The sequence below is a fragment of the Marmota monax genome, unplaced genomic scaffold, assembly GCF_021218885.2.
Source record: "Marmota monax isolate L192 unplaced genomic scaffold, Marmota_monax_Labrador192_F-V1.1 WCK01_AAM20220418_F8-fsc00215, whole genome shotgun sequence".
NCBI classification, from domain to species: Eukaryota; Metazoa; Chordata; class Mammalia; order Rodentia; family Sciuridae; genus Marmota; species Marmota monax.
In genome coordinates this window covers 192,111-214,117 of record NW_026695214.1, presented here as the reverse complement: position 1 = coordinate 214,117, position 22,007 = coordinate 192,111, and the positions used below count along the sequence as shown (strand labels likewise).

The 22,007-nt window shown below is 49.2% G+C and overlaps 1 protein-coding gene and 1 long non-coding RNA gene across 2 annotated transcripts; one reads left to right on the top strand and one right to left on the bottom strand.

The window, feature by feature from the left end:
- Window positions 1-1,465: 1,465 nt before the first annotated feature.
- LOC131423698 (uncharacterized) lies at window positions 1,466-11,514 on the bottom strand. The gene is made up of 2 exons (XR_009225600.1): window positions 10,509-11,514; window positions 1,466-3,501 (listed from the first exon to the last, which is right to left on the bottom strand). It is a non-coding gene; the product is annotated as an uncharacterized LOC131423698 (long non-coding RNA).
- A 259-nt stretch (window positions 11,515-11,773) lies between these two features.
- On the top strand, window positions 11,774-16,599 carry Znf584 (zinc finger protein 584). The gene is made up of 3 exons (XM_046431030.2): window positions 11,774-11,905; window positions 12,377-12,503; window positions 13,620-16,599. The coding sequence occupies exons 1-3, from the start codon at window positions 11,789-11,791 to the stop codon at window positions 14,501-14,503; spliced, it is 1,128 nt and encodes a 375-aa protein (XP_046286986.1). The 5' UTR covers window positions 11,774-11,788; the 3' UTR covers window positions 14,504-16,599.
- Window positions 16,600-22,007: the final 5,408 nt, after the last annotated feature.

The following is a 22,007-nucleotide window of genomic DNA, read 5'->3' as shown; positions in this document are numbered from 1 at the left end:
CAAAACCTATAAAATCTCCCTGGACAAAGGACTGGGATCACTGTGTTGGGAACCGTTGTTGTGAGTCCAGGCTTGAGCTTGCAATAAAGACTCTTGTGTGATTGCATTGGATTCGGCTCCTGGAGGTCTATTGGGGTCCCACGAATCTGGCATTACAGTTGATTTATTTTATTCATTTATATGTGGTGCTGAGAATCGAACTCACACATGCCAGGCAAGTGCATTACCGCTGAACCACAACCCCAGCCCCTGCCATATTTTAATCACTCTGGTTCAACCCATGGGCTACCACTGAACTACACCCCAAACCATTTTGAAAATTTATTTTGAGACAGGTTCTTGCTGAATTGCCCAAGCTGTCCTGAAATTTGGGATCCTCCTGCCTAAGCCTCCTGGGAGGGTGGGATTACTAAAGGCATGCACCATCGCTCTGGGCACCTACTTTTTTATTTTTTAAATATAGCTTTATTGAAGCTTTTTTTTTTTTTTTTAATTTGCCCATCCATGCAATTCATGGACAGCAGAGCTGTGGTTTAAAGTATCAAACAACATTTTTTTTAAAAGAAACTTAATACTCCTTAGCAGTCAAATCCCATTCCTGCCTGCCCTCAACAGGGTAAGCCATTCATCTGTTTTGCCTCTAAGGACTAGCTTGTCTGAGACTGGGCCTTCTGCATTGTCGAGCATCAGGGTGTCATGGGACCCGGATTTCTGGGTAATGTAGTTCGCGTGGTGCTGCAAGCCTGCTCCCTGCAGGGCCAGACATTGTGGGGCGTTGTGTCCTGCATTTGGTACATGCTCTCTGACACTGTTTCTGGAAAGGGTGGGGTAACCACTGACACTGAGAGCCCAGTCTGTGTTTCAGGAGGAAGGTCCAGGCTTGGGTTTGTGCCCAGTATTGCGAGATGTCCCAGAGGCTGCTGAGTGGCGGCTCTGCGTGGGCAGAAGCTCTCAGCTCTCCTGGGTGGAGACTTCTGAGTAGTCAGAACTGCTGTGTGGACCAGAACGCACCTAGGTGTTGGATTGGGGGGGGGGGGCAATAAGTGCCCCAAGGGTCTGGACGGTGAGAACAGCTGTCTAGTTCTTAAACCAGGAAGGTGCTGGTGTCACAGTGCCTTCTGTGGAGGGCGCCTGTATCAGGAGAGGGATGCAGAGCAGGGGTGGGAGCCAACTCTCCTGAAGGGCGAGTGACTGGGGATGGAGCCCGTGGCATGGCGATGAGGTAGGTAAGAGTGTCGGCAGGGCCTGGGTCTGGGTTGACTCTCCTTCTGTGGGCTTGTGTGTCTGCTGTCCCTGGAGCCTCGGGCTTTCCTTTTTTCTCCTTTATTCTTTTCCTGCCTCTTCCTTCCTTCCTATTGGGGACTGAACACAGAGCCTCCTGCAGGCTAGGCCAGCCTCTGACTACAACTGCGTCCCTTTTTATTTTATATGTTTTTATTTTAAAAAAAAAAAAAATATATATATATATATACATATATATATATATATATATGGTTGGACACAATACTTTTATTTATATTTAATTATTTTTACATGGTGCTGAGGATTGAACCCAGCGCCTTGCACATGCTAGGCAAGCACTCTACCACTGAGCTACAACCCCAGCCCCCCTTTTTTATATTTTACTTTGAGACAGGGTCTCACTAAGTTCTGCAAGCTGGCTTTGAACTTGCCATCCTCCTGCTTCAGCCTCCCCAGCTGCTGGGAGGCTGGTCACCTGCCTATTGTTACTGCAGACTGGACACAGTGTCTAATAGTAAAGTAAGAAGCAACCAGACCCTCGGAGGTAGAGGCTGTTATGGTTTAGATATGAGGGGCCCCCAAAGCTCAGCTGTGAGACAATACAAGATGGTTCAGAAGTGAAGTGATTGGGTTATGAAAGCCTTGACCTAATTGGTGCATTAATCCACTTGAGGGGTAACTGTAGGGTGTGGCTAGAGGAGGTGGGTCACTGGGAGCAGCCTTTGGGGCCTATATTGTGTCTTTGTGGAATGGAGCTTTCTGCTTCCGGGCTACCCTGAGCTGCTTTCCTCTGCCACACCCTCTGCCATGATGTCCTTCCTCACTTCAAGCCCAAAGCAATGGAGTAGCCATCTATGAAGGAAAACCCCCCAAATAACTTTTCCTTCTCTACTTCTTCTTGTCAGGTCTTCTGGTCACAGCAGTGAAAAGGTGACTGAAACAGGTCTGAAGGAAGGTGGAATCAGGATATGTGCACTGTGCTGTGGGCCTCTGGGGAAGTTTGATGCAGTGGAAGTGTGGCAGAACCCTTCCCAGTCAAGGGCCTGGCAGGGTCTATCTGTCCATACTTCTGCCCCCAGGATCGGCTGAACCCATCCATTGCAGGGTTTGGTGACACTTGAGGATGTGGCCACGCATTTTTCCCAGGAGGAGGAGAGGCTTCACAGTGTGCTCAGAGGCCTGTGCCACGGGGTGATGCTGGAGAGCCTTGAGCTCTTAAGCTCACTGAGTCCGTCCCTCCTGCCCTCCTCAGCACGCTGCCTCACCCCTGGGAACTTGGGAAGGCCAGTGCAGCCCGACATCGGACCACTCGCTGCTCCCTTGGCTGGTGCTGTGGGTGCTGGGGCTGTGCACACGCAGTCCTTGGCTCCCCTTGAGTGCCCCTGAAAGCAGCCTCAGCAGCTGTCACCTCAGGTTTTATGGGGTAAGGTTTGGGGGCTGGGCTTTCAGTGTGCCCAGCGGATCCCATTGATCTGTCCCTGGCTTGGTTAGTGATATGGCCCCTTTCTGCTATAAATGTACCCTCTCTTCTTCCTCAGTCAAGTCTTTTTTTGTTCTTCTCAGTACAGGATTTGAACCCAGGGAGCTGCCCATGCTGGACAAATGCTCTGCCACTGAGCCCTCCACAAGTCTTGAGGCTTGATCTCTAACAGACCATTTTCACAAAACAGCAGATTGTTGCATGTGCCCAGCTGACTCAGGGCTACAAGGGCCCGACAATACTCAGCTCATGATGGCATTAAGGCCACATGGTTGCCTGATGGCTCATAGGCATTCATTTGCTACTAAAGGTGCAGTAGCAAGCTAGAAAGTCTCTCCAAGGTAGAGAAGGTACAGACTTGCTCCTAAATCCTGTTGTGCTTTGCTACTTGCTGGAGGCTCCATACTGGTTTGTTTGTTTGTTTATATATTTATTTATTTATTTTTGTACGGGGGATTGAACCCAGAGGTGCTTTACCACTGAATCACATCCCCAGCCCTTTTTTTCTATTTTTTTTTTTTTTTTTTTTTTAAGAGACAGGATCTCACCCAGTTAGGTAGGGCTAAATTTGCTGAGGCTGGCTTTGAACCTGCAATCCTCCTGCCTCAGCGGCCTGAGTTTCTGCAATCCATACAGTATTCTCATTTGCTGCACACATTTCAAATGTTGAATCTGCTGAATCACAAGCTGGGTAGTAGAGTAGGCTGCCCTGCAGCCTGAAGCTGTTTCAGAGCCTTCTTTCTTTCTGGTTCCCATCCCAAACAGGAAGCTTGACCACTCTGTGGATAGTCAAAGAAGTAGAGTCAAACATGACAGGCTTACAAGTGCTTTGCCTTTGGTCTGTTGTGGTAGATAGAATCAGACACCACGGCACCCAGCTTCCAGTACCTCTCTGGATGAACTCCTTGGGTTCACTGGCCCACCCTGGTTACTTCCCCAGCCACTGAGTACCTAATTGGTATAGGCATACCAATACCTGGCACAACCCACATCACCACGCTGACCCCCAAAGTGAGTCATTTTGCGAGAAGGCTAAATGGAAGCCTCTGTGTATCCATTTCCTGCCTAGATAGCAAACTGGAAAGAGCAGCACATCCCTGGAAGAAATGCAGATTAGATCCACAGTCAGACTTCAGCAGGGCTTCACAGAGGTAGCAGCCCCTGGATTTGGATAGGTTTTCTCTCCTACTCTGTTTGCCTGTGTCTTATTAAGTATCTAAAGTACTTGCTACTTCTTATCAGATGCACATAGTATAACGTCATCAACAAAGTGATTGATGTGGCACCTTTGGAGTGTCCAGATGATCAAGAGCTCTGTGGGCTGTATGATGGCAGAGAGCAGACTGAGAGGTCCTGAGGCACCAGTGTGAAGGTACACCATTGGTCTGGCCAGGCAAAAGCAAATGGTTTCTGGTGGTCCTTTCAAACTATGTGAAGAAAAAGACACCCACTTTTCAGTGGCTGCATGCCCAGCGCTGGGGGCTTGTTGCATGTTGCAGTAAGGGCACTACCTCTGGAACAGCAGGGATAATTGGTGTCACCACTGGATTAAATTTACTGTGGTTGGGCTGGGGGTATAGCTCAGTAGAGTGGTAGAGTGCTTGTCTCACATGCATAAGGCCCTGGGTTCAATCCCCAGCACCACCACACACACACAAAAAAAAAAAATTACTGTGGTTCACATTCATCAAGATATGCTAACTTCTGGGCTGGGGTTGTGGCTAAGTGGTAGAGCACTTGATTAGAATGTGTGAGGCACTGGCTTTAATTCTCAGCACCATATATAAATAAATAAAGGTTCATGACAAAATACTTCTTAAAAATGATAACTGCTGCACAATGGGATGTGCACAGCCACCTCTGCTGTTTAAAGTCTGACTGTGGATCTAATCTGCATTTCTTCCAGGGATGTGCTGCTCTTTCTAGTTTGCTATCTAGGCAGGGCTTAGATACACAGAGGCTTCCATTTAGCCTTCTCGCAAAATGACTCACTTTGGGGGTCAGCGTGGTGATGTGGGTTGTGCCAGGTATTGGTATGCCTATACCAATTAGGTACTCAGTGGCTGGGGAAGTAACCAGTGTGGGCCAGTGAACCCAAGGAGTTCGTCCAGAGAGATACTTGAAGCTGGGTGCCGTGATGCAAGTGTAATCCAGTGACTCAGGAGGCTGAGGCAGGAGGATTGCAAGTTTGAGGCCAGCCTCAGCAACTTAGGCCCAGTTTCAAGATAAAAAGAGCTGAGGATGTAGCGCAGTGGTAGAGTTCATCTGTGTTAGATCCCCAGTGCCCCCCACACACACAGAGAGAGAGAGAGAGTTGTACCTGAGTTAAGACCATCTATCAATGGACCATTATGGGGCTCCACTTTAACTAAAGGACAATCATGGTGTTTGGGGTTTGAAGAACTGTCAATTTACACACAGTGTTCAGGAAACCCCAGAAGGGCTGGGCATATCCTTTTCCCCAGTGTAGTTACCCTAATAACTAGCTGCAAGTCCCTCTGGGAAGGCGTGGAAGAAGACTGAGATTGTGTGTGTGCGCTGGGGATGGAACTCGGGCCTGGCACAGGTGGGGCAGGCAATCTGCCCTGAGCTGCACCCAGTCCAGTGGTGCCTGCTTTTGGCAGTGATGCCAGGTCCTTTCTCAGGAAAACCTGGTCTCGTCTTCAGGCAAAGTGTCTGCAAGGCTGTGAGCTGACCTGTCTGTAAACTGAGGGGCTGTGACTCTCTCCTGGCAAATGACGTCATGTCTTTGGCACTAGAACTAGAGCTTATCTTAATAGTCCACACACTGCTCATTTATTTATTTTACCACTGACTTTGGCCTTACCTTTCCAAATGAACACTATTTTTGTTTGTTCTAGTTAGTTATACATAGCAGTAGAATGCACTTTGACACATCATACATAGATGGAGTATAACTTATCATTTTTCCGGTTGTACATGATGTAGAATGACACCAGTCATGTAGTCATATATGCACATGGGATAATAATACACTATTTTAAAAAATTTTTGGAGTTGTAGAGGGACAGAATGCCTTTGTTTATTTTTATTTTTATGTGGTGCTAAGGATTGAACCCAGTGCCTTGTGTGTGCTAGGCAAGCAGTCTGCTACAGAGGTACAGCCCCAGCCCCACTGTTTTTTTTTCACTTTTTAAAATATGTTCTTTTTAGTTATGCATGACAATAGATTGTATTTTAACATATTATACATACGTGGAGAATAACTTCCCATTATTGTGGTTCTCATTTATTTTTGAGAACTGTAATCAATCAGTCCAGGCCTTCCACTGGCAGACACGCCCACCTGTATTGGATAGTTAAGAACCCACACCAGTGGCAGCATCTCTGGTTATAACTGGCCTGCAGAGATCTTCATGGCCGAAGTTCTCTTCGTTTCTCAATCACAGTAGTGGAAGAGACCTCCCTCCTCTTCTTATAGAACATGGTTGGGAATGGTGATGTGTTTCCTATTGCTGCCACAACAAATCTCACAGCTTAAGACAAAACACAGATGTCGTGCCTTAGAGTTCTATTTCTAAGGTCAGAAGTCCGACACGGGGCTCACTGGACTTAAACTGAGGGTCAGCAGGGCTGCACTCCCTTCTGAGGCTCTGAAAGACATCTTGCTCATTGGGATTCAGAGTTCAGCTTCCGGTGGTTGTCAACAAAGGTCTTGATGTCCTTGCTGGACACCAGCCCGAGGGTCATTCTCACCATTTTTTTTCACCTCAAATATTTTTTGATTAAAATAGTCCTAAAGACTAAAACAGTTGAGACAAAGCACATAAGAAAACATTTAACAACCACATTCCTCAAGTACTAAAGAGAGACAGAGGAAGTGGTGAACATGGATGGATCTGCTTTGCTGCTCTTGGTCATACCAGTCAGTGGTTCTCAGCATCAAAGAATCTCTCCCACAACAAACGCACACCACACACGTTTTGCACAGAATTTCACAGGTTCGTGGCCCTCTGAAGCCTATTTATGGACTTCATGTTCCAAAGTGGTGATTTCTAGAAGTTGACTCATCTTCTTACATACATCCTAGAAATGCCACCTTCTCACATCTTCAACTTATTTTATAAGGAATCAATGTTACCAGTTAAAAACTACCCAAGTGGCGCATGTAATCCCAGCAGATCAGGAGGCTGAGGCAAGAGGATTACAAGTTCAAAGCCAGCTTTAGCAACTTGAGTGAGGCCCTAGGCAACTCATCAAGACCCTGTCTCTAAATAAAACACAAAAAGTGCTGGGATGTGGCTCCGTGGTTGAGTGTCCCTGGGTCCAATCCCAGTACCAAAAAACAAACTATCTGGAATAATAATGAGCAAAAACATCTAGTTTGAAGACCTTTATTAAATGATTGTGGGTGTTGCTGCCTATCTTTTAAAAATGAAAAATTCATTTCAATAAAACAAATATACACTGAAGCTATTTTCCTTTATATTAAAATAAATGTGTTCTCATTTATTTTTAATATTAATTATCATTAATATGTAAGAGCAAATTATGTCACCACCAAGCTTCAGATATCTTAGGATATTCTAGACACACTTAAGATCACCCAGCTCTGTCAGTACCCTTGGGAATGGGGATCAGCCTGTCCATGTTTGTTTCCTGAGCTTCTGCCTTAGAGCTTTTTGTCATTTTCCAGGGTTTGCTGAATGGTGTCAGTGGTATGAGAAGAACGTGAGGCTGTTTCTGTCTCAATTCCAGCTTATCTTCAGTGCTTTCTTGAGTCTGTGAAAGGTGTGCTGATTCTTTCCTCAGAGCCTCCAGTTCCTTTAGTGTCTTGTGCCTGTCTGGATGGTGCTGGATCATTTTTGCCAAAGCATCATGCTCTGGGCAGTTTTTTTGTATTTGTTTGGCTTGAAGATTCTGCTTTTGTGCCCAGCATCTTTTCATGTGCTCCAGCAATGCTGCCTTCTGTTCTTTGTAAAAATTGTTTCCTAATTTTCCATTTCTCTGAGATTCGTGTCGTACACCTGCAGGGTTCTACCCATTGAAAGTCCACATTGAGACGGTTGGTTCTGGCTGTGTCCTCCTTCTTGGGGTCCAGAATTGTAACGTCAGTGAGACTTTTGCTTGCAGACTAACTGTCCAGTCATCTCCGGCACTATCTCATCATGCAGGAGACGATTCCATAGACCTTGGCTGTCCGTCATGGCACCCACGGTGCACCCCGTTCTCCCCTTCCACAGGCCTCTGCATTCTCTGGCTTGTGGTCCCCTTCCTCTGTCTTGAGTCAGTAATGGCCGTTCGGTTTCCTCTCATGCTTTCGATCGCTCCTCAGTTTTGTTTTTGTTTTTTTCTTTAATTATTGTCTCTCTCACTCACTTTTTCACTTGTGTTCTTGTTTTCGAGATGGTGTCTCACAGGGTTGCCCAGGTATGAACTCCTGGGCGAAGCCATCCTGTCGCCTACATCCTTGAGCAGCTGGGTCTAGAGGCACATACTACCAAGTCTGCTCCTCTTCTGCTTTCCAAGGTCCACAGGAATAATCCAGGATACAATCCCCGTTTTAAGGGCAGCTGATTAGCAACCTTAAACCCATCTGCAAATTAATTTTGCCATGTAAAATAACATAGTCACAGGTTCTGGGGATTACAGCAGAGATGTTAGTATTTAGCTAATGACTGGAGCACAAGACAATTCACAGGATGAATCCAGTCCAGCAAGCCTGTCCTTCTAAGCCTCTGGCCTCCCCTCCACTTCACACCAGGGAAGATCTGGCGTCTCTGTCTCACTGACTTCAGGCCACCAGTGAGTCCAGTTCTTCAGCCTTCCGCAACTGAGCAAGAACATCAAATTGGAAATTGTAGTAAATCGCAACAATGTCAGCCCTGTTGTTAAATTCCACCCTCCTTGACCTGAGAATCCATCTCACACATTTTCCAGTTTCCCACTGATGCATTAATGGCAGTCTTGAAATTTCTCCATGTGAAGTCATTTTCTCTCCCCGAGAAGCTGAGATGTAACCTAGTTATGGGTCTAGCAGCCTTAGGTAGAGGTCATGTGGCTCTTGCTGAGAATGGGCATGTGCCCCAGGTGAGTTTCTCGCGGGTTTTCAAGCAGAGCAGGGATAGTTTTCTCAGACCCTGAAGAGCAAACTACTGCTGGCAAGAGAGACTCAGAGTGCCTTGGGAACTCATTTCATCTTGGTCCAACCAGATATTCCCATTGAGTTTCAGTGTACCATTTTTACCAATTGTTTTAATTTTCACACAAGGAACTTAAGACTTAGCAAGGCTGTCACAATTGATGTAAATCAGCCCCCTGTTCAACTGAGATTTTTTTTTTTTTTGTACTGGGGATTGAATCCAGGGGTGTTTATCACCAAACTACAGCCCCAGTCCTTTTTATTTTGAGGCAGGATCTCACTAAGTTGCCCAGGTTGGCCTAGAGCTTACGATCCTCTGTCTCAGGCTCCAGAGTTGCTGGGATCACAGGACAGCATCACCCACCCCGTGACATAAGCATCTTCACAATGCTTGGCTGTCACCAGCAGCCAGTGCCCAGTGGAGCACCTTAGAGGAAGGGGTCACTTTGTCCCCTCTTTAGTAAGACTCTGTGGTCTCTAGGGAAGCACTCAGCCTGAAATGTGAAGTGGGAAAAGTGAAACCAAAGTGAGGAACCAGGATGCAGGACAAACAGCCGTGAATGCAGGCTCAAGAGAGAACCTGGTTAAGAGTGGGAACCTGTCTGACAGGGCTCAGGACCAACTCTGTGATGCCTCTCACTGACTACATGACCCGCGCCTTGGTGGGGCAGACAGACTCACTTCACAGAACTACCAGTTTTCAGTGACTAAAAAGGTATCAATGGGCTGGGGATGTGGCTCAAGCAGTAGCGCACTTGCCTGGCATGCACGGGACACTGGGTTAGATCCTCAACACACATAAAAATAAAAAATAAAGACGTTGTGTCCACCTAAAACTAAAAAAATAAATATTTAAAAAAATGTTATCAGTCCATAGCATGTTAAGGAGTAGCCAGCATCTCAGAACTGGGCAGTAAGAGGGAGTGAGAGCCGAACGCAGTGGTAAACAAACACCTGTAACTCCCGTGATTCAGAAGGTTCTGGCAGGATCACAAGTTCAATGCCAGCCTCAGCAACTTAGCAAGACCCTATCAAAAAAAAAACAGGACTCAGTGGTAAAGTGCTCCTGGGTTCAATACCTAGTACCAAAAACAAGTCAGAGGACAGTTACAGGAATCAGTAAGCAGGTATGAAGGTAGACTGTCCAGCAGATCAGGAGGAAGATTGAAAGTTGGCAAGGCTAGTGACCTTGGCATTCAGACACGAGAAGGACAGCTCAGGTACCAGTATAAGAAGACCCCAGGGAGACTCCCCCCACCACTTGCAATCTCCACAGCTGAACCTCTCGTGCTATCCCTGGTTTCAATTCTATTTAGATCATCAATCAGTGCCTTTGACTGTACTCCAGTTGGGTAAACTCATGGAGCTTAAAGGTGACAATCCTGTGGGGTATGAATAAGCTAGTGAAAGTCCACTCCAGGTGGGACAACCCATCTATGTCAGTATGTGGCTACTGACCATGAGCTGGGGCAGTTTCACCTGTGCCCACCTCCACTGGAGACAATAAGGTGTCACTGAGGAATAGGGCTGCAAGGATTATCAGAGGATGTATGATGATCAGGACAGTTAAGGAAAGGTGAATGTTGCACAGCTGAGCTCTAAGAGAGAAGGGGCACAGCCAGGGGACTGGACTCAGAGAGCTATCAAGAGGATGGAAAAATAAATCAGGAGTCAGGGACTCACCAAGATCTGAGACGGCATGGACCAGGAAGCAGATGTGAGATCAACCCACCTTGAGGGATGGTCACCAGGGACAGGTCTCCTTTTGGCCTGTCTGCCACAGCTGATTTTGGTAGTGGAATGTTGAAGCAGCCAGACCTTGGGGATGACAGATTTTTAAGAATACTGCCCAGCAGAGGCCAATACACCCTGGGACAAACACCAGAGGGTAAGAATAAGCTGTACATTGAGCACAACACTGAACTTCACAAACTGAACGTCCAGGAGACCGCCCAGGAAAAGTACAGTAGACCCAAAATTGACCATGTTAGTACAGGCAGGGCCTGACGTTTTGTACAAAGTGACTGAGCTGGACATCATCTGCTGTGAAGATTTAGACTTGTACCCCCAATCTTGACCACCCAGGACCCCAGGGTAGAATGTGTGAGGATGCTCATGTAGCTGCTAGGAATAGGAGGTGGCAGTGCCTTCATCCCAGCACCAGTGGCAACTTCCAAGGGCAACACCGGAAAAGCAGAGGAAAACGGTGAGCACTGAAGTCATGAGTGCACAGTTCTTCAGCATCAGCCCCAGGCAGATGCTCCTCTGAGCCTTGCTCCTTCCAGGAGACACAGGGCCACGACCATGAGTAGGTCTCAATTAGGGACAGCCTCCTGACTTTGATATATCCAAGACCCTGTCTCCAAAGACACTCAACCACGTGCCACCCCTCCTTCGACAGACCCCGATTCTGAAATGACACCATGTCTGGAAATGGGGTAGGCTCGGAGCCTATTGTGCTGAGGACAAGCGCAGGGGGGACTCCCTGGCACCCCTCACTGGTCTACCAGGGGTCATTTGTCGCTTTTGCTGCGGGGAACCGACGGCCGATCTTCCTCCGATCCTCTCCTGCCCGGGACCCCAAGCCTAGACTTTCAGAGCGGACGCTACGCCCAGGGGGCGACCCGGCGACACCCCAGCAGTGCGACCTCCAGGACCTGGGACCTTCAATGGTTTTTGAAGACCGGCTGCTCACCGCACGAGTCACGAAGGCCGAGATTCCCGGTTCCGAGGCTCGGGAGCCTCCGGAGCGCGGTCCAGGGCGCAGCCGCCGGGCCCACTCCAGCGCCCTGAGGGGCCCGGACGGACGGACGGACGCGCGGCGCGGTGGCTTGTGGGAAATGTAGTCCGCGCCCTCCTCTGTGGCCTTGGCCACCCCCGCGCGCCGATCCCGGGGCGCGGGGTGCTGCGGGGGAGACGGCGGCGCCCAGGCCAGGGCCGCGCGGCGGGGCGGGACTTCCGGCATGTGGGGCCGGCCGGGTGCGGCCGCGGCGAGCGGGACCGAGCGCCGGGAGTGGCCGCCCGGCCCCGGCGGGAAGACTCCGAGTGCTCGGGCGCGGGAGACCGGCTCTGGAGGGCAGGTAACGGGAGGTTTCCACTTGGCGCACCGGTTCCCATGGCCGGCCCAGCGCAGGTGAGCGCCGGGACCGGCCGGCAGCGTCTGTGACCGAGGACGACGGGCCCGAGGGGAGGGCCCGGTGCGGGAGGCAGCGGGGAGGCCAGGCGGTGGAGTCCGCGCCCTGGACCGGGGTCGGGGACCTGCGAGGGCAGGTGGCGCCTCTGAGGGCCGTCGGCCGGCGAGAGATGGGGCGGGGCCTGTGCGTAAGGCGGCGGGCGCCCGTCGGGTCGGACGGATCCTGCTGAGGTGGGGGTCCTGGAAGAGCAGAGGTATGAGGGTCTGTGTGTTGGGGGAAGGTTGAGCTCACAGGAAAAATAATGCCCGTGAGTGATTTGAGACACCGGGCGAGGACCTGGATGTGTGCAAAGTCCAAAACAGAATCTCTCCCCCACCATTGGTTGACCTCCGGTCTCAGCTGAATCCACCATTGCAGGGCCCGGTGATGTTTGAGGATGTGGCCGTGCATTTCTCCTGGGAGGAGTGGGGTCTCCTTAATGCCACCCAGAGGGGCCTGTACCGTGATGTGATGCTGGAGAACTTTGCGCTCGTTAGCTCACTGGGTAAGTCTCCCCTTCACCCCCAGCAAACTGACACCTCGGCCCTTTCCCCCTGGACTTCTGTCCACGCTAAAGCTGGACCACAGGGCTGCTCCTCCCCAGGGTCCCTGTTTTAGGTTCTGAGAGAGCTAGGCCTGGTTGTGCCCTTTCTCTGCCTCTTTCTGAGCACCATCTTGGCAGCCTGTAAACACCTGTGGCTCCAGAGCCTCGTGGAACAGGATTTGGGGGGGCAACTGTTTCACTGTTTGACCCCCGAATCCCCCACACCTCTGACTCTCGGGCCCTTTTACTGCTGAGGACATGTCCCTCCTGGCTCCAGGTGTGCTTTCTTTTTCCACAAGAAATTTTATAGGGCCCTCCCTGGACCAGGCCGGAGCATGAACTTGAATCAGTACATCATTCTGGGGCATACTGCCATCGTAAGTCTTCTAGATCAGAGAATGTGGGGTGTCTTCTCGTTTATCTAGTTCTTTAGTGCTTTTTCAACATCTTAAGTTTTCAGTGTACACAACTTCACTTCTTTTGTTAATTTATTCCTTGGTGGAGCAGGGGATGCCTTGGTTTCATTGACAGGCTCATGGCCTGCTGGATACCTGTGTACACTGGCATTTTGTGTTGAGGTCAGTGACTGTACCTTCTTCCCTCCTTCCTTTTCCCTTGGGACACTGTACAGTTTTGCCTTCTCCGTACCATGACTCTCAGGCTTTAGATAACCTCACCTCGTGGCCTGTGGGACATGTATGTATCCTTAAATGTTTTTTGAAGACCAGCTGCTGTTTCGTAGTCAGTTTTGCTGGGACAAACACCTGCCTCTTCACAGTGCTCACTGTCACCAGCATCCAAGGCCCTGCTGACAACCTTTGGATACAAGTGTCTTGGTGACCACAGGTTTCTTCCCTGCGTTGCACCCCATTTTGTGTCCTCATCTCCATCCAGGTCTTCCTGATTCTGTGGTCAGTAGAGCCCAGTTCTGCTTGTGCAGCCTTTCTTCCTCTAGACCTTTCCCAGCAACTCATAGCAGTTCTTTGGAGTCCCTTCTGGGAAGGTGTGCTGTGCACTGGTGACGAAGGTACCTCCCTTCCGGCCCAGCTGCAGCAACGGGCTTTTTCTTGACTTCAGGTTGTCTGTGTAGAATGAAGGATGAGGATGCCCCTCCCAAGCAAGTGAAGAGTTGCAGAGTCGACCTGTCAGAGAAGCCTTTTGTGTATGAGAGGTTTGTGAAGGATGGCCCAGTCACCACAGGCTTCCTCCAGCACCAGGCCACCCCTGGGAAGCTGTGCAGCAGCACTAGGCACAGAGCAGTCTTCCCATCCAGCTCCAGCTGTGGACAGCAGCAGAGAGTCGGTGCTGCTCAGAAACCCTTCAAGTGCAGCAGCTGTGGGAGAAGCTTCCTGAAGGCCTTTGCTCTCCTCGACCACTTGATAACTCATTCTGAAGAGAAACCTTTCAGGTACCAAACAGGCAGAACTGCCTTTGAGGAGAAGTCAACTCATATTAATCACGGAAGAATCCACACTGGAGAAACATCCCGTGTGTGTGATGAGTGTGGGAAGGCCTTCAGTTACCCTTCTAAACTGAGGAAGCACCAGAAGGTTCACACAGGCATAAAACCTTTTAAATGCAGTGAATGTGGTAAAACCTTCAACCGCAAAGATGCACTTGCTCTGCACCAGAGGATTCACACTGGAGAAAGGCCTTATGAGTGCAGCAAATGTGGGAAGGCCTTCAGCGTTCTGTCCACCCTCATTCGACACCGGAAAGTTCACAATGGAGAAAGGCCCTATGAGTGCAGGGAATGTGGGAAGTTCTTCAAATATAACAGTAGCTTCATTCTTCACCAGAGAGTTCACACTGGAGAAAGGCCTTTTGAATGTGAGCAATGTGGGAAGACTTATGTGACCCGTTCTGGCCTGTATCAGCACTGGAAAGTTCACACTGGAGAGCGGCCCTATGAGTGCAGCTTGTGTAGGAAGACCTTTACCACCAGGTCCTACCGCAACTGACACCAGCAATTCCACACTGAAGATAGGTCTCATGAATGCCCAGAATGTGGGAAAGCTTTCAAGCACAGTTCTACCCTCCTTCAGCATAAGAAAATTCATGTTGGAGAAAGGCCTTAGGAGATCAGGGCATGTGGGAAAGCCTTCAGTGACTGGCACCTTGCTCAACACAAGAAGACTCATTCCAGAAAGGAGAGCAAGATGGCCTTTGTGCTGGTGGTGGTGGTGCACACCCGTAATCCCAGCAACCAGAGAAGAGGAGGCAGGAAGATCGCAACATTTTTTTTTTTTTTTTGGAGAGGGGAGTGCCAGGGATTGAACTCAGGGGCACTCAGCCACTGAGCCACATCCCCAGCCCTATTTTGTACTTTATTTAGAGACAGGGTCTCACTGAGTTTCTTAGTTCCTCACTTTTTGCTGAGGCTGTGAACTCAGAGGATTGCAAATTTGAGGTCAGCCTCAGCAACTTAGTGAGACCCTGTCTCCAAATAAAAAAAAATATAAAAGGCCGGGTGCAGTGGCACATGCCTGTAATCCCAGCGGCTCAGGAAGCTGAGACAGAAGGATCATGAGTTCAAAGCCAGCCTCGGCATGACGAGGTACTAAGCAACTCAGGGAAACCCTGTTTCTAAATAAAATACAAAATAGGACTGGAGATACAGCTTCATTGTCAAGTGCCCCAAATTCAATCCCTGGTACTAAAAAAAAATAAAAACAAAAATGATGACCTTTATGAGGATGCTAACTGAAGGAAGCCAAGCCTTGAATGTCCCACCAGTTCCCTGGGGAGATGGCCATGTGTACCAGGTGTGTGGAACTCTTGGGAGCTACATTGCACTCTGACCTGCCTGGGGCTGTTGACATGGTTATCATTGCCAGTTTCTGTGACTGAAGTCATCTCCCCTTCACCACCTGGCAGGTCCCCACAGTGTGCATGTGTCACCTAGTTTGTGCAGGAAAGCTGACCTCAGGACCCCTCCCTTGATAGAAGAGAATTACCAATGGCAGAGCCCATAGCAGGCCACTTTTCCTCCTCTTGCCAGGTTAGGCAAGTACATGACCCAGCTCTGACCAGGAGAAGCTGAGCTGGACTCTGCTGGGCCTCCTCAGGGGTATTTCCCATTCTCACAGAAACCATTGAAACTATCAGTGTGGTGCTTGCCACACCATGGTACAGGCTACTTCCTGCTGCTCTGGAATATGGGCAGTGAGTTTGACACCTTTCATACTGGGGGTTCTGATCCCTTGTATGGAAAGAGGGTGCTATGAATGAAGCAAGTTGCTTTTGTGGGGCTCCCTACTTTTTGTCTTGCCCTCATGGCACCAAGAGAATAGCTGTAGTTGAGGTTGGCCTCATTTGCACTGGTTCCTGAGTCCTTTAGGGAAAGACTTGTAGTCTGTCTGGCTTATTTGTGGGTCCAGAGCTCAGCCTGAAGAAGGCAGTGGTGGGTATGAGGGCCTCAGTGTGTCTAAGGACAGCAAAAGGTCTCTTGTTCCCAGGGATTTGTCCATATCTTCCAGCTGTGTTCGGAAGCCTTTGCAGAATCAGCTCAGAAGCCAGATCTCTAAAATCTAGGATATGTAGGTAAGTTCCAGATGAAACCAGTTGGGTAAGGTGAGTGAGTGCAGAAATACTGAGTGAAGTAATATAAACGGGGTCTAGGAAAGTGGAGGGCCTGAGGCACTCGTAGGGAGACGTTCGCAGTATTCCAGCAACTGTGTTTCCTGGGAGGATTCCAGACTCATCAGGAATTGCAGGCTGTTCTCTGTGGCCAGGAACGCTGGCAGTCCGTGATCTCCAGGTTTTTGATTCTGAGCCTCCTTGAGCTGTTGTCCTGGGACTGAGAGAAGGAAGATCCAGTCCATCTGGGGATGTGGCTTCTGGGTTGCAGCTGGTGCTCCCGTGTCTCCGGATACTGTGGCCTTCATCGCTGCACAGGTTTTCAGCCATGGTGGCCGGGCTTTCCCTCCAGAGCTCCACGAAGAGAGATGGTAGGATCAATATATGGGTCAGATCTTCTAAATTGTGGGGTCTTGTGATTTAAAAAAAATTGGAAACTGTTTCCCCAAAAGATAAATAAAATGTCACTTCAGCTAAACTTGTGTGTTGTCGGTAGCTGTCCTTCACGGGAAGGTATGTCTGGGAGAGCAGGAGCGCCCAGGACCACGTGCTACACAGACCATCCCCACACAGCAAACTGCATGTAGGCCTGCTGTGCACCAGAGCAGAGAGTGAGTTCTTGTAAAAAGTGAGACTGGCCCATCTGGTCCCTGGCTTCCTGCCTTACCATGTGATTTCTTCTGCCATCCATCATGAGGCACTCACCAGGGGCCAGATAGGGCTGCCTGGTTGGACTTTCACCCCCAAAACTGGGAGCTAAATTAACCTCTCTCCTTCTCCTTCTTTTTAAATAAAGCAATGTCTTTATTTTACTTTATGTGGTGCCAAGGATCGAATCCAGTGCCTCACGCATGCTAGGCGAGCACTCTACCTCTGAACCACAACCCCAGCCCTTAACCTCTTCTTATAAAGTACTGAGCACAGCATTTAGAAGGCTGAGGCAGGAGGAACACAGGTTCGAGGCCAACCTGGGCAATTAAGTGGGATCCTGTCTCAAAAAGGGCTGAGAATGCAGCTCAGAGGCAGAGTGCTTGCCTAGCATGCCTAAGCCCCGGGTTCCATCCCCAGATCCCCAGTCCTGTCCAAACAACAACAACAACCAAAAAAAAAAAAAAAAAAAAACAAGTACCCAGATGTAGGTCTTCTGTTACAGAGACCCAGGCAGCACAAGACAGTCCCTCAGCCCCCAGGTAACTGGAATTATAGGCATGCAGGGCTTACAGTGAATGCAGATGTCCTGGAAGTCTTGCCTCTGGTGGTCCTCCCTGCAGTGGTCACCACATGAGTCACACCCTCTCCTGCCATGGATGTCCCATAGTAGAGCCTCTTAAGAGTCCAACTTGGACTCCACACCCACTGATGAAACACACTCTCCTAGCATGAAGGCTAACCATGTGTCCTTCACAGCTTACTGTTCTGAACTGACCTTCTCCATCCCAGGAAGCTACCAACAGTACATCACCTGCCCAGCGACATCAGCCTGTCCCCAGTGTTAGCTCTCCCAGCCTGAATCTGTGGTGCAATGAGCTCTTCCCATTGGGCTTAGAATAAACCAAACACCTCACCCCAGCTTGCAGGGCCACTATGACCCAGTTCTTGACCTCAAGCCCTGCCTTTTTCTCCTGACCTCATTGCTCTCAAATGCTCAGGTCATTTCCTAATTCCCCTCTTTGGAAAGGCCTTCCCAGCTACCAATGTGAAGTAGTGTTCATTGCTTTCTGCCATCTCCCTTTAATGTTCTTCAGAATCCTAGCTTCTGTAATTCTCCTGTTCTCTGGTCTGTGTGTTAATTCTCTCTATTGCACATCAGCTTGAGATGAATAGGTATACTCCAGTCAAAGGCAAGGGCCGGGTACACAGGTGGGCCTCAGGGACATTTGTCTAGTGTTTAGTTATTCTGCAAGATCTGTGCAGGGCCCATATCATAGCCCCACCATCAGCTGAACCCTTCAGAGGGAGAGAGAAGAGCACCATATGGAAAGAAAGTACTAGATGCTCTCCCTGAGCTCAAGCCTGAGTCTTCTCACTGATCTCACACTGTGTGCATTATTGCTGTGTACTGGAGACAGCTGGCCCCACAGGGGAAAAGCACATGGGAAACACGATGTTTTCAATGGGTTTATCAGGACACAGTCCCATCCTAAGTTGAGATGCATCTGTATAGCCAATTTAAAGATTTTGTTGAATTAAATTTGTATTGGAATTTTCCAGAAATATTTTCCCACATTTATAAAACAAAAGTCACATAAAAATTCAAATATTTGACTCTTCCAAAACCAGGAGATCAGGGAGAACCATGTTAACTCCACTGTGCTTTCTCTCAACTCCTTAAAAAGTAAGAGACCTAGCCAAGTGCAGCGGCTCACACCTGTAATCCCAGCCTCTGGGAAGGCTCAGGCAGGAGGCTCGTGAATTCAAAGCCAGCCTCAGCAAAATCGAGGTGCTAAACAACTCACCTGTCTCTAAATAAAATACAAAGTAGAGCTGGGGGTGTGGATCAGTGGTTGAAGGCCCCTGTGTTCAATCCCCAGTACACACACAAACATAAAAAAGTTATAGACCAGGGGCTGGAGCTGTGGCTCAGTGGTAGCTCACTTGCCTGTCATGTGTGAGGCAGTGGGTTTGATTCGCAGCACCACATATAAATAAAATAAAGGTCTATCAACAAGTGAAATATATATATAAAAGAAAAGGTAACAGACCTGCTGGGTGACAACTACATGTGTGATGCTTAAAGTCATGCCTTGCAATTAAGTCTAGAAACCTCACTACTCACATGAGCCACTCTCCAGACTAAAAGCTCTGCCTGCTGTCTTGGGTTTGCTACGAGTACAGCAATAGCTGTGAGGTGAACCACTTAGGAAACAAAAAACAGTGAGTTGGATTTCAGTTCTGGGTGACCCCCAGCTCTGTAGGTCCTGCGTTCTACACGCCCTTATCCCACTTGGCCATTATTGGAACATGTCTTCATGCGCCTTCAGAATGGATGGCCATGTTCCCCTAGTTCACCAGTCTTCACACCCCATGTTTCTATGGCAATCAGTTATCGATGACCTCAGTAGGCCTGAGGCAATGACACCTGCCGGCTGGGTTCCAGATTCCATGAGTCATGAGTCCTGGGCAGGTCCCTGGAGACACAGCTAGTCAAGTGGGACATGCACTGGGCAAGGGTTCACTCTTGCTGGGGAGGTTCTTAAAGAAACTACCCCATTCTTCAGGGCTAGCTGTGGGCCCACGGGGACCCTGGCTATCCAGACCACGTGAGGCAGTCCACCGAGCCCCAATCTTTCCCTGGACTAAGATCTCTTCCTAGCCACTCTTCTGTCAGTGGGACTCAAAGTTAGTGTCACCCAAAAACCTGTTCCCTCTCAGCATTCAACAGTCCACAAAGAGCTACATGCTGCTAACACCATGTGGAAGCTTGGAAGCAGACCTTCCCCAGTCGACATCTGGATGTCAACCTACCAAGGGGCTCTAAGAAAGAGGACTCCGACAAGGGCACCCAGGTTTCTGAGCCACAGAGACTATGAGTTAGGACATGTGGTTTTGAGCCACCAGGTTAGTGAATAGATGAATGGGTGCCGACATAGATGACTTCTGCAACAGCAAACGGTGATGATATGTGGCCTAGAATGCCAGGCGCTGTGGGCAGGGTCTGGCTTATGTTTGCTCCCATACACTTTCTGTTGCATCCTCTAGTGATAAAAGGGTCTTCCCATTTTTTACCAAACTGGTAGGGCCTCTTTTTGATGGGAACTTTCTACAGTCTTCTTAACATGGAGAGGTGACTGAAAGCTTCCTCCGTTCCTTATACACAGAGGATGTTTCCCAAGTGTAATTTTTTTTTTTTTTTTTGGTCATTGATTAGGGTTGGTTTCCTCCCCAGGGCCTTTCTGCACACCAAGAATTCAAAGTCTCTTTGGTGAGTCCTCAGGTGGCCAAAGCCGCTGCTCTGGGAAGGTTTCTGTCTGGCATGGCCACCTGGTATCACCAACTGGAGCTGTGGAGGAAGGTCTTCCCTTCTCAGTTTTTTGTCTGTGCTCCCCTGTACGTGGCTCTGGCAATGTAAGAGACAAGGACTCCCAACGTGCCATTCTAGGGGATTCTCATTGCTCAGGTGCTCCCATGCTGGAAGAGGGTGGTTGCCCTTGGAACAGCTTCACAGATACCCAGTCCTGGACAGGGTCCTCTCTCCTGTGAACTCTGCTGTGTATAAACAGAAAAATGTTCTTAATGGATGAGGTTCTGCACCATGTCACCCATGGAAAGGCTGACTCCACTGGGAATGGTCCTGCTGCCGGTGGCTTGATCCACTCCCATGGGTAGGTTTCTACCTGGGATACTCTGCCTGCCATTCAGTCATGAGAGTCCCTAGTATCTTTTGACAGGTCAAGAGTGCCATGGTCAGGTGAGAGGAAGGACAGTCGTCATGGGGCACTGCACACACCACACCAATGAGCCAGTTGGGTGACCCAAGGGCTGGGGAGAGCAGAGGCACCTGGGACAAGTGGCAGCAATGACTACTGATACCACCATTCAGGGATGTGAGCCTGGCCCTCTTTTATAGGGCGTCTGTTCACATCCCAGCTAGTTCTCCCATGAAGCAAGTTAGTCTGAGGGCCAGAATCCATAGCACAAAAAACCATCGACGTCTCACATCATATAGATTATGCTGAAATAATAGGATCATGAAAAGGTGTTTCTTAAATTTTTTTTAGTTGTAGATGGGCACAGTACCTTTATTTATTTATCTTTATGTGGTGCTAAGGATTGAACCCAGGGCCTCAAACGTGCTAGGCAAGTACTCTACCACTGAGCCACACCCCAGCCCATGAAAAATTTTAATAGGCAATGAACTTTAAACATCAGACTACAGTATTCTGGATCTCAAGCTCCTTCTTTTTCTTTTGGTACTGAGGTTTTTAACAATGTACCACCATGGACACTTACCACTGAGCCACATCCCCAGCCCTTTTTATTTTTTGAGACAGGATCTCACTAAGTGGCTTAGGACCTTGCCAAGTTGCTCAGGCTGGCCTTGAACTTGCAATCCTCCTGTCACAACCTCCCAAGTTGCTGGGATTGTCAGAGGGTTGTTACCTTGTAGGTGTGCACCACAGTGCCTGGTTTCTGAAACACCAGATCTGGCGACAGTGTTCCATCCCTCATCTTCCTGGGCCCACTCTTCTGCTGGACAGCGAGTTTGCAAAGCCATGAAAGTATTAGAGTGCTCAGAAACCCTGGTCAGTTCACAAAAACTTTGAATTCGAGAGCCTCTTGCCACTTACTATCTATACTGCAGTCCGTCATTTCTCTCAGCCTGAGTTCTTGCCTCGAGGGTGACAGATGGCAACACACAGCTGGAGAAGTAAGATGAATGCTCACAAAGCTGCACTCATTTGCTTCCACGTGGGCTTCTGCCATGGAAGACAGCACAGGTCCACAGCTCTTGGATTGCTCCTCATACCCTCACCTTGATGCAGAGCTCGAGCTGATCCTTCGTCCAGGATGGCATATCGTTTCCCCATCTCTCCCTTTTCACGACTTGGCACCCAGTGTTCCTCTGTCTGCATATATTACCCACTGGGCCCCCGAGGAACCAGAAGCCAGCTTACCTTCAGACATCTGGGGAGACCCTGAATCCTCCTAGATAATCAGGGACTTGCCTCCTGATGCAGGGCAGGGGGACCCGTTCCAGTGTGGCAGAAAAACTTCCTTTTACTTAGGGTGAGCTCTGTGCCCTCAGGTAACCCGGTGACATATAAGCCATTATGTTTACTCCACAAAGACTTCCAGTCTCTCCATGTTCTTTAGACAGGAGTGCAAAGCAGGCCAGGACCAGACAGCAACTCCCTGCCCTCCTGAGCCCTGAGGCCGAGGCCGAGG